General features: G+C 59.0%; 2 protein-coding genes across 2 annotated transcripts; both read left to right on the top strand.

The window, feature by feature from the left end:
• Nucleotides 1-100: 100 nt before the first annotated feature.
• MRPL12 (mitochondrial ribosomal protein L12) lies at nucleotides 101-3,849 on the top strand. The gene is made up of 4 exons (XM_021534163.2): nucleotides 101-343; nucleotides 429-509; nucleotides 610-744; nucleotides 3,146-3,849. The coding sequence occupies exons 1-4, from the start codon at nucleotides 101-103 to the stop codon at nucleotides 3,260-3,262; spliced, it is 576 nt and encodes a 191-aa protein (XP_021389838.1). The 3' UTR covers nucleotides 3,263-3,849.
• A 424-nt stretch (nucleotides 3,850-4,273) lies between these two features.
• On the top strand, nucleotides 4,274-11,120 carry SLC25A10 (solute carrier family 25 member 10). The gene is made up of 11 exons (XM_077787415.1): nucleotides 4,274-4,382; nucleotides 7,275-7,394; nucleotides 7,482-7,590; nucleotides 7,670-7,718; nucleotides 8,056-8,097; nucleotides 8,348-8,391; nucleotides 8,877-8,947; nucleotides 9,053-9,145; nucleotides 9,370-9,447; nucleotides 9,554-9,610; nucleotides 10,064-11,120. The coding sequence occupies exons 1-11, from the start codon at nucleotides 4,293-4,295 to the stop codon at nucleotides 10,163-10,165; spliced, it is 855 nt and encodes a 284-aa protein (XP_077643541.1). The 5' UTR covers nucleotides 4,274-4,292; the 3' UTR covers nucleotides 10,166-11,120.
• Nucleotides 11,121-11,372: the final 252 nt, after the last annotated feature.

An 11,372-nucleotide genomic window follows, 5' to 3' on the forward strand; every position in this document is an offset into this window, starting at 1 on the left:
GTCGGGCATCGCTGTGCGCGCCCTGTGTCGCTGCCGAGCGGCGGCGCGGGGCGCGCCGGGAGCGCGGGCGGAGCGGAGCCCTCGGTGTCCTCGGGCCGCCATGCTGCCCGCCGCGCTGCCCGCCGCCCGCCGGGCGCTGCTGCCGCTGCTGCCGCCGCCGCGCCGCGGGGCCCCCGCCGGGCTGCGCGCGCTCGGCACCGGCCCCGCGCGGCGCTCGGAGGCGCTGGCCGGGGCGCCGCTGGACACGGCCACCAAGGAGTACTCGCCCAAGGTGCGGCAGCTGGTGCGGGACATCGCGGGGCTGACGCTGCTGGAGGTGGCCGATCTCAACGCGCTGCTCAAGGTGGGTGCGGGGCCCGACCCGGCTCGGCCCGGCCCGGCCGCGTGCGCCGCCTGACCGGCCCCTGCTGCCTCTGCTCTTCCCTCAGGAGACGCTGAAGATCCCGGACGTGGCGGTGATGCCCGCGGCAGCCGCCGCCTCCCTGCTGCCCGCCCAGGCGGCTCCGCAGGTACCGGGCGCTCCGGGAGGGGCGGGAGCGGGGCCCCGGGAACTGCACGCGCGGGGGCGGGCTCGGCCGCGGGGCTTCACCGTGCTCCGGCTGCTTCCAGGAGGAGGAGGAAGTGGTCCCGCTCAAGAAAGAGAAAACTCATTTCACCGTCCGGCTGACAGAGCTGAAGGCCTCTGACAAGGTGAAGCTGATCAAGGAGGTGAAGAACTTCGTGCCTGGAGTGAACCTCGTGCAGGTGAGGAGGTGCTGCCCCAGGCTCTGGTGTTTCACCCCCAAGTCCAGCAGCCTCAGGTCTCTGTTCAGAGGGAAGCCTGGATTTGTGCGTTCAGAAGCACAGCCTGCCTGTGTGCATCTCTGTGCAGAGACGTGGGGAACAGGATTTGGTTGCACTTTCGTCTGGCATTTTCCGTTGTCAGAAGCAGGGGGATGAAGGAGGAGGCTCAGAGCAAAGAACCCAGAGATATCAACTTCTCCCAACCTGGGAGCTGCCATGCTTGAGCTTTCTTGCAGAGCTCAGGAGTAGCCAGCATCCCTTGCTACAGCTGGGTTTGGCTTGTCTTTCTCAAAGCCATGCATTTCTGCAGTTAAATGAGCCTCTGTAATTCACACATCTTGCAATCCAGGCTTCCAGCTCTTTTCAGGGCCCTTCATTTTATAGGTGGTGCTGCTTCTTTCCTTGGAGGAGATGGGCCCCAGCCCTGGGCAGTGTCTGAGCTCAGGTCCTTGACCTTGGATGTGGCCTCAGCATGTTGGGTGATGAAGCTACTACTGCTGAAGCGTGTAATGCACTGCACATCTCCAGGGTGATTCTTTCATATCTTGGGGTCAGTAGTAGCACTTTCCAGTATTCCAGTTGCAACATTGAGCATTGCAGTGTTTGCTCCTGCTGTAGCCCAGGAGAACAGAAGTATTTGCAGATAATTTTCTGACCCATTCTTGTTGCTGCGTTGCAAAGCCAGCAGAGAAGGTCAGTGGCACAGGTACAGGTTTGGCTGTCCCATGGGGATAATTTCCTGACTGTCAGTGTGATTCCTGTGGAAGTTGTTCATCTATTATTGGTCCCAAGCAAACATGAAAATACCAAACCCTGTAATGGACACAAACAGCAGACAATTAACTGATTGTTGATGCTAACTGAGCTTGGTTTTGCATGTGGTACCTGCTGGATGAGCTGTTTGTAGTGCCAATTATTGCAGCTAAATTCAAGTGTGATGTACCCAAGCCCAGCATGTCAAGTGAAGCACAAACACAGCACAAACAGCTGTGGAGGTTCTACCTGCAGAGACTGTGTTCAAAGTGGAGCTGAAGCCCTCTTACTGTAAATTTTACTGCCATCCAGTCAAGGTGGTTTTTATGAGGTTTACAGATGGATCTGCCTGTAGGGCTGCTGATAGTTTGGAGGGAAGCATATACAGTGATTACACTGGGCACTGGTGGGAAGCAAAAATCAGTCCTGTGGCAACAACTGTGTGATGAGACAGGTGTGTGATCAGCACACACAGGACCAAGGCTGTCTGCACGTCAGGAAGCTCACTGGGAGCTGCCCAGCACATGCTTACCCTCTGTCACCACCAGCCCTGGGCTCTAGCTAGACTGGGAGCATGCTGCCTCTGCCCCATTGCTGCTGCTACATGCGTCCCACTTGGCTTGGGCTCTGCTCTTTTTCCCACTGAACACCAGTAACAACTCCTTCTCCTGGCCGAGGCTGCTTTAGAATGGAGTCACACCTTCCTGAACAGACTTCAGAAATTAATGACCTGTGTTGTGTTGTTTGTGCTCATCGCAGTGAGCCTGAACAGGCTCCTGTCCAAATCCTGTCCTGGTGAGCAAAGGCATTCCTGCCCCACCAATCCACTGCTCACAAATTTGTGCCCTCCAACCCCAGCAAAAAAAGCATTTTTCTTCCACCACAGACACATAGGCATTGTACCCAGCTGGAATCAAAAGGACAAAACCTTCCTGCCAGTCCAGTGGGTACTAAACCCCCGCAGTGCTGTGGCAGAGAGCTGCTGCATGTAAGAGCAGCAGGGCCTTGTCCCCCTGGGCTCTCTTCCTTCTCTGTAGCAGCACTGCAGTAAATTTTTTAAATTAGTTAAACAGGTTTTTTTGTTTGCCTTAAGTATTGCAGTGCTGCTTAGTACTAGTAGTTTTGCTTTTAAGGTCCCTAAAATGTCAAAATACTGTGTTGTCAAGTAGTCTGTGCTAGAGCTCTGTTTTAGCCAGTGCAGCTGTGTCCAAACCCTGCACTGGCCCCCCCTCCTGCTGGCATAAGTATGTGAATCAAAACATTGCCACTGAGCAGAGCCAGCCCAACACCAGGCGGATGCTGCCTCAGCAGGTCACTGCAGGGGCTCTGCCTGCACCCACACCTGTGCAGGCCAGGGTGCACATCTAGGAACACCAAGCACAAGGTGGAAGTTTAAGGAAAAGGTTTCCCAGCAGATGTGTCATTGCTTGCGGTCAGGTTTAGCTGCCTTCTGGCAGGATGTGCCATAGTTCAAGTGTAAGTCTCGGGGTTTGTGCTGTCAGTGAGTTTCCATGGTTGGCTTAAGCAGAGGTCAGGATCATGGCTCTAAATCCAATAATCCAGTTAGTGAAAGCCTGTTTACAAGCCTTGTACTTTGTCCCTCTCACAGGCAAAGAAGCTGGTGGAGTCCCTTCCGCAGGAGATCAAGGCGAACGCGTCCAAGGAGGAAGCAGAGAAGATCAAAGCAGCGCTAGAGGCAGCAGGAGGGACTGTTGTTCTGGAGTAGTCTCGCCATGGAGAGACTGGTGCTACAGCTGCTGCCCAGGCCGGGCTCCGGACCTTTCTGAGTGCGTGTGGCACAGTGGGAGCACTCTCCCAGAGAATGCTGTATGGTTTGGCAGAGCTGTTAATTCCTGCAATCACCATGAACTCTACCTTATAAATACCAAAAAAACCTGTAAAATTATTCATCTTTCTCAAGTGCTGATTACCCCCATGCTCCCCATGTCATGGAATCAGAATGGTTTATGGCAGAAGTGACCTTGAAAGATCTAATTCCAGCCCCTTGCTATGGGCAGGAATACCTTCTGCTAGGCGAGGTTGCTTCAAGCCTTGTGCAGCCTGGCCTTGAAGACTTCCAGGGATGGGGCAGTCACAGCTTCTCTTCACAGCAGCGTGTGCCAGGGCCTCACCACCCTCACAGACAAAAATTTATTCCTAATATTTAATCTAAACCTACTCTTAGTTTGAAGCCGTTCCCCCTTGTCCTGTCACTACACACTCTTGTAAAAATTGCTCTCTCCGTCTTTCTTGTAGGCTCCCTTCAGGTACTGGAAGTTTGTACCAGCGCATCATGCACCTCTTTACACTGCCTTTTGCTGATGGTCTCACCTCTCTGTTCATTATTAACGAGAAGAACACACTTCCACAGGTTGTGGAGATGCGTGGGGGGTGGGAAAGTGTATTCTGGAGCTGCTCATTATTCCTGCGCTCAGTGTGTGCAACGCTGGTAATGCTGCCGTTTGTACCTGTGCCTCCCCCACCTCTTCACTCTGCATTTTGCTGATGGCTTCACCTCTCCATTAATTAATCCCTTAATTATTAGCGGGAAGAGCCTTCCCTGGGCTGGAAACGGGGATGTGTGTGGAGTGGGAACGAGGATTCCGGAGCCTGCGGTTGCCGCGTTCGCCGCAGGCCCGGAGGTGCGAGCCCCGGGCCCGCCCCACCCCCTTCCGGTAACGGGAGGGGGCGTGGCTTAACGGGAGGGGCGTGGCCTTGTCCCGGTGGGGGCGTGGCTTCTGGCAGAAGCGGTGCCCATGGCGGAGCAGCGCGTTTCGCGCTGGTACTTCGGCGGCCTCGCGTCGTCCGGGGCCGCCTGCTGCACCCACCCCCTGGATCTGCTGAAGGTGAAGGGGGGACACGCCGAGGAGCGCCTCTGGCGGCGTGGGGAGGCCGGCTGGGGGGATGGAGGGCGAGTGTGAGGAGCTGAGAACGATTGCAGTGGTTTGGGGGGACGGTTATGGGGGACAGGTAATGGTGAGGGGCTGAGGGGACGGTTATGGGGGACAGGTAATGGTGAGGGGTTGGGGGGACGGTTATGGGGGACAGGTAATGGTGAGGGGTTGGGAGGACGGTTATGGGGGCAGGTGAGGGTCGGGAGAGTGTGTGAGAGGATGGGGAGGAGGTTAGGGGGAGTTGGGACTGGCTTAGGGGTTCTGGAGATTCTGCGATGGAGCGAGGAGTAGGTCTGAGGGTCCTGGAGCGGCTCTGGGGGACTGTGAAGGGATGGGGAGGCGCTCCGAGGGTCCCGGGAGCGGCTGCGGGACCTGTTCCGAGGGACCCAGCTGTGGGGGGTGCGGCTGTGAGGGGCCCAGAGCAGTTTCGAAGGAATGGGGAATGGCTTGGGGCGACTCGGAGTGACTGTGAGAGTCCCGGCGTGGCTGCGAGGGGATGAGGAGCTGCTCTGAGGACTGGCTCTGAGGTACTGGGGAACGGCTGCCAGAGGAGGGGAGAGGTTCCTGAAACAGCTTTGAGGGATGGAGAGCTGCTCTGTGCTTCTGGGACAGAAGGTCTGAGGGTTCTGGAAGAGTTGTGAAGGGATGAGGAATGGCTGTGAGGGTCCCAGAGCAACTGAGGGAGCTGGAGAACAGCTGTAGAGGTCTGAGGAAACAGCTGCTGGGGGTCAGTTCTAAGGAGCTGATTCATAGCTGTGCAGGGACATGGCTGAGAGGTCACAAAGACCCAGCACAGGGGCATGGGTAGATGTGTGGCTGAGGGGTCCGGGGAGCTCGGGTTGCCAGCTCTAGGAGCTGTGGAGGGTGCCTTGGCCAGCCCTGCCTGGATATGGCAGTGACTCTGGGGCCGGCAGTGTTGGACACTGGCCCACTGGGCTCTGAGCCCTCCGGCCAAGATGTCACCTAGGCGCCGCAGATGACCTGGCATGCCTGCTCCTGCACAAAGGGCGCCGCGCGCAGCCCTGTGCTGCCAGCACCCACAGATGGGGCAAATGCCAGCACTGCCCAGAGCCTTGTGCGCCAGCCAAGTGGCGACAAGCCTGGCAGCGGAACCGGCTGCGGAGGGGGAGGGAAGAGGCAGCCCAGGACAGGGCCTGGCCTTCCCGGGGCCATGCCTCTGGGTGAGGCTGGGACAGAAAGCCCCTTCCCACCCCATGGAGAGAGAGGAAGATGTTCCAGGCTCAGACCCAGGAGAGGAGCCAGCCCTGGCAGGGCACCTCCCCAGTACTGGGCCTGTTGCCTTGTCCAGCTGGCCCTGTCTGCCCAGTGGAGGTGGCTGCCAGCCCGTGGGAGTTTGTGTGGGGTGCCTGGCAAGGCGCTAAGAAAGGGAATTAGTCTGGCACCTGCCTCTAGGTCTGTCTCTGAGCCAGCGTGATGGCTGTGATGTTTGGGCTGCATCTCCATGCTGTCCTGTGGATGAGCAGCCCCTGAATTCCTGCAGTTGTGAGCAGCACAGCCTAGCCAACTCTTTTTGCCAGATCAATAATCACACTGATTGTTGAATACACACCTGCCTTTGGCCATGCGTTCCCCCACAGCAGAGGTTGGTGCCAGGCCTGGGGAGGCACGAGGGGCCTCAGGCTCTGGCAGGGCAGGGGACAAAGGGCACTTCATTGCACCGCTGGACTTCAGCCCCAGTGAGAGGCCCTGGCCAGCCCACCTGCAGAGTGCTTGTGCCCTTAGGCCAACTCTGTGCTGCCACTGGCTGCCCACGGGCTGCTGGCCCTGCAGCAACCAGCAGTGACCTGGCCTGGCCAGCCCATCCCATCCCATGCCTGCCTGCCCTTCCTGCAGACTTGGGACTGCAGGCAGTGGACCATGTCCCTTCATGGCTCTGCTTGCCCTGCCCACTTCAGCGGTCCCAGACTGTCAACAGCCACATGCTCTCGTCCCTGATGTCCAAAATCTGCCTGTGGGGATTGCAAGCAGGCCCCTGCACCCCTGCTGCTGCCCCATATGGGATACAGTGGCTGTTCCCAACATCCTGCAGTGTGTCCCACGACCCATCTGTGCCACAGCTTCTGTAGTGGCCTCATCTCCTGACAGCAGCCCTTTGCTCTCCTTATCTCCTGGGGCCTTTGTCCCATGTGGTTTCCACAGCGCTCCGAGCTTGCTCCAGCATCAGCCCACATGGCTCCCCTGTCCCAGCCAGCTTTTGTGCTTGTTGCTGTTGCCCCTGGTGATGGTGGGAAGCATTGGGCTGCTACAGGCAGGAAGGGGAGCGCCTGGCCAGCTGTGGGGTTTTCTTCCTGCCTATGTGAATCCTGCACTGAGGAGAAGGGGAAGTGGCTCTGGAGGCCTGCTGCACTGCATGGCCAGGATTTCACCTGCCCAGCTGCATCCCTTTGAGCAACCAGGGCACTAGCCCACTCACATATTTCTGGACTCACACCCTCTCCAGCCCAAGGTGGCCCAGAAGAGCAGGCACCACCCTTCACCTTGGGGCCGGCTGTTGAGGGCAGGGCCTGGGAGGTGCTGCAGGCAGATACCTGGGCACTCCTCTCTCCTTCCCTGAGCAGGCACCACCCTTCACCTTGGGGCCGGCTGTTGAGGGCAGGGTCTGGGAGGTGCTGCAGGCAGATACCTGGGCACTCCTCTCTCCTTCCCTGCCTCCACCCCTCTGGTGCCAGGCTGGGCCAGTCGGGTATGGGGTGTCCGTAGCTATTGCTGTTGGCTCCTTTTCAAGTGCTGCTAACCTGACACAAGCACCAATCCAAGCCTGTTCAGTGCCCTTCTATTGCTGCCCAGCCCAGCGCTGGGCTGATGTGCTGCACTCTGCCCCAGGTCCACCTGCAGACGCAGCAGGAGGTGAAGATGCGGATGATGGGGATGGCAATGCATGTGATCCGCACCGACGGCTTCCTGGCTCTCTACAATGGGCTCAGTGCCTCGCTGTGCCGGCAGGTGAGTGTGTGGAGCTCCTGCAGCACGTGCTGCTGCTGCTGAGCTGCCCTGGGCCAGGACACAGTCGCTCATTTCCCCCTGATCCAGATGACATATTCCTTGACTCGCTTTGGCATCTATGAGACTGCGAAGAACTACCTGGGCAACCAGGGGCCTCCCCCATTCTACCAGAAAGTGCTCTTGGCTGCAACAGGAGGTGAGCCAGGCAGTGGGGCCCTTGGCCCTGGCTCCCTCAGGACGGATAAGCCCCTGACCCAACTCTTCTTTGGCCACAGGTTTCACTGGTGGGTTTGTGGGAACTCCAGCGGACATGGTGAACGTCAGGTCAGTTCTGTCTGCACGACCAGGGCTTTTGGCCCGTGCATGACAGCATTTGGGGTGGTGGCTAGTGCTGGGGTTCTCCTGACATCTCTCCTGGCCAGCCTGCCTAGTGGACCAGGAGCTCTGTGCCCAGAGCTCTGTGCTCTGGCCAGAGTTGTTCTGCCTTTTGGTGACAGTACCCAGCTGTGTGTGACCTTCAGGGGGAGTCAGACTGAAGGCAACTTTCTTGGCCCTTTGAAAATGGGCAACACAATTCCACGGCCTTGTGCTGGGGTCCCCGGTGCTGCAGGGGACAGTGGGGTACCGGCTGCCCCCTTATCTGAAGTGCTCTGCCTTCCAGGATGCAGAACGACATGAAGCAGCCACCGGCACAGCGGCGCAAGTGAGTGAGGGGCCAGGGCGAGGGGCTCTGGGGCAGAGGTGCGGGAGGCCTTGAGGGGCCGGTGGGATCGGCGCTCCCGGGGTCGGGGTCCGCTTGGCCGTGGGGGGGTAGCACCGGCACCGCACCGGGGGCAGTGGGGTCTGCGCCGGGGCTCCCGCCTCAGGAGCCGCCGGTGCTCGGTGGAGCGGCGGGGCTGCCGCCGTGCTGAGGAGCCTCAGGCCCTGACCCCTTCCCCTCTCACTCCTTCCAGTTATTCCCATGCCCTGGATGGCATGTACCGTGTCCTCCGGGAAGGTGAGGCTGTGCCAGCCGTGTGGGTGAGCCTGCTCCGGTGTCCTAGCAGGTGCCGGGTCAGGGCACCCTGGAAGTTTGCTCAGCCGGGGCAGGGAGAAGGGCCGGGGGATGCCCTTGGGGCTGGGGGTGTCCAGGGGAGCGCAGGGTCTGTCTCTCCTCATTGTCTGGCTGGGGCAGGGGCTGGGCAAGGTCTGGCAGGGCCTGGCAGCCTTCACATACTTGGTGGGAAAGGGTGATGTGCTGGGAGCTGACACAGAAAAGCGCAGGAGGGTGGAGCAGGTGGAACAGAGGATGAGCAGAGGCAGGGAGGAGGTCATGCTCTTTTGAAGGACTCCCTACTCCTTCAACCTGTTTGCTATGGTGTGCTTCAAGCAGGGCTGTGTGAGGAGTTGTGGACATAGATTGGGCATGGAAAGAGACTCCCGGGATAATGGAGTCTGAGTGATGGCTGAGAACTGTGCTCATCCAAATCTGTCTGTCCACAGAGGGCCTGAAGAAACTCTTTTCAGGAGCATCAGTGGCATCGGCCCGTGGGGCCCTTGTTACAGTTGGACAGGTAGGACAGCTCTGCTGGGCAGTATGTGACTGGGGTGGGGACTAGGACGGTCCCTGGTGTGGCAAGGAAGGGGGAGCATATCACTGATCCACCATGTGTCTGCAGCTTTCCTGTTATGACCAGACCAAGCAGCTGGTTCTCGCAACTGGATTGCTGTCAGACAATGTCTTCACTCACTTCCTGTCCAGCTTCATTGCTGTAAGTAGGGCCGGGGTCCAGGGTCAGCGCTGGGGCTGGGTTTGCCTGCAGCCAGGGTGAGAGCATCAGGCTAGGGCTGCCAGAGCTGCTGCTCTGGGCTTGGCTCAGCACAGTGGCTCCAGGAGGCTCCTGGTCTGAGGTCGGGTCCCAGTGGGTCTGAGTCTCTCCAGAGACCACAGCAGCTGCTGGCACAGAGGTCTCCTGACTTGGCTGACTCTCTGCAGGGCCTGTGTGCCACATTCCTGTGCCAGCCCCTGGATGTGCTCAAGACCCGCCTCATGAACTCCCATGGAGAGTACCAGGTGAGTCTCACACCTTGCCACCTTGCTGCTGCCTGTGCTCCCATCTCTATGTGCCAGCTTCTGCCTCCCAGCCCCTCTCATCTCATCTCTCACCCTCTCACTCCAGGGTGTCACCCACTGTGCCATGGAAACTGCCAAGCTCGGACCACTTGCCTTCTACAAGGTACTTGGCTGGGGGCACATGGGGTGGGGCAGGCTGGGCCCAGCTGGGAGCAGAGTTTGTGGTCCAGAACAGTCCTGGGACAGGGGACCTTCCAGGTTCTGCTGTGGCAGCCCAGCTGCTTCCTGCATCAGGCCTTTGTCTGCCCAGCCCAGGCTTGGCCTCAAGGTATTGCAAGCCCTGGCCTCAATGGGACTCAGCCTGGGCCCAGGCACCACAGCTGTGCCCCTGTTCCACCCATCGAGCTCCCAAACAGCAGTGCAGGTATCAGAGGGGTTAGCACATGGTGCTGAGCCCTGAGTGCACCGTGGTGGCCATGGTGTGGCAGCACCTGCTCCACATCCTGGCCAGTGCTGACCCACGCCTGCCCACTTGTGCTGCTGCCAGGGTTGGGCTGCTGGGACAATCAGTGACAGGCACGCACTGACTCGTCCCCTTCTTGCTGTCCCCTTCCAGGGCTTTGTTCCTGCTGCTGTCCGGCTCGTTCCTCAGACTGTTCTCACCTTTCTCTTCCTGGAGCAGCTGCGCAAATATTTTGGGATCAAAGTGACCACCTGAGTCTGGGGGACCAGACCCTGCCTTACCCCAGGGGGAGTGAGCATGTGGGTCACCCCCAAGATCCCAGAACCCCTCTCTGGTCTCTGGAGCCAGTGCCGTTCCCTCTCTTGTCAGCTCTACTCCTGTGCCTTGCCAGCACCTGTCACCAACCCCCTACTTGCAAACTCACCCTTCCTCTCATCTCTATTCTCAGCATTTCCACCTCTGCATTACTACTTCTGGGTTTTGTTTTCTTTCTTTTTTTTTTTGGGGGGGGGGGGGGGGCTGTTCTGTCTTCCCACTTCTCTACTGGCTCTGAGTTGTGTCCTTGCTCTCCCCAGCCTTGTCCCTGATGTGCCCCACAATCAGGACTGTGCTGTCTCAGGGAGTAGGGAGATGAGATGCCTGGCTCTGTACCTTGTCACACAGCCCATGGGGCTGGAGGGACTGCTGACCCTACAGCTGTGGGGCTGGGGCTTGGGGCAGTGTATGTGAGGCCCTGTCCTCCCTCTGCCTTTAGCCCCTGTGCTCCTCCCTAACCCCAGTGCAGCTTGGACCTCCTGCCCTGCTTCTGGCCTCCCACCCTCTGATTCTGCTTGGCCAAAACTCCTCAGCACTGCTGGCTGCTGGGCTCTTCAGGGATTGTGCCTCATACCAATGATGGTGGGGAACATGGCCTTGCTCTGGCAGGGCCTGCTACTGCCTGCTTGGGGACCCAGTGATCTCTTACCACAGTGCACCTACCCCACACTGGATCTGGTCTCTGTGGGTGCATCCCCGACCACCACTCTGCAGCTTGTTTCACCTTGGGACTGGGCAGACTCCTACTCTCACAGCCACTCACCCCACACTGCAGTGTGTGGGGGCCGTGAGCACCAGCCCCTCTGCTATGTGCACCCCTGTGTGTACTGGCCCCAAGGAATCAAAGAATTGGAATATCTGAGACCTTGATGTATAATAAAGAGTGAAGGTGGCACAGGGCCTGCTGTCCTGTTGGGAGGGGAGACATGGTGCACCCCCTTTTCATGGCTGAGGGTATGGGCTGGGAGCTGAGCCCCACAGAGCTGAGAGAGGGTAGCAAAGCTTGGCCCCTGGCACTGTGCCAAGGGGGGTCTTCACCCTGCTGTGCCCAGCACCCCTGGTCCTGTGTGCAGAGGGAGCTGTGGGCAGGCTCCACAGCCAGGCCGTGCCAAGCTGTGCCTGGTCTCAACTGGACAGCGGCTCCAGG

Source organism: Lonchura striata, chromosome 19, assembly GCF_046129695.1.
Source record: "Lonchura striata isolate bLonStr1 chromosome 19, bLonStr1.mat, whole genome shotgun sequence".
NCBI classification, from domain to species: Eukaryota; Metazoa; Chordata; class Aves; order Passeriformes; family Estrildidae; genus Lonchura; species Lonchura striata.

Bases quoted from the DNA above. Each gene is read 5' to 3' on its own strand.
- MRPL12 (XM_021534163.2), top strand. From the start codon at position 101: ATGCTGCCCGCCGCGCTGCCCGCCGCCCGCCGGGCGCTGCTGCCGCTG. The intron at 510-609 runs GTACCGGGCGCT...GGCTGCTTCCAG, and splicing joins CCGCCCAGGCGGCTCCGCAG to GAGGAGGAGGAAGTGGTCCC. The intron at 745-3,145 runs GTGAGGAGGTGC...TCCCTCTCACAG, and splicing joins CTGGAGTGAACCTCGTGCAG to GCAAAGAAGCTGGTGGAGTC.
- SLC25A10 (XM_077787415.1), top strand. From the start codon at position 4,293: ATGGCGGAGCAGCGCGTTTCGCGCTGGTACTTCGGCGGCCTCGCGTCG. The intron at 9,448-9,553 runs GTGAGTCTCACA...CTCTCACTCCAG, and splicing joins ACTCCCATGGAGAGTACCAG to GGTGTCACCCACTGTGCCAT. The intron at 9,611-10,063 runs GTACTTGGCTGG...GTCCCCTTCCAG, and splicing joins GACCACTTGCCTTCTACAAG to GGCTTTGTTCCTGCTGCTGT.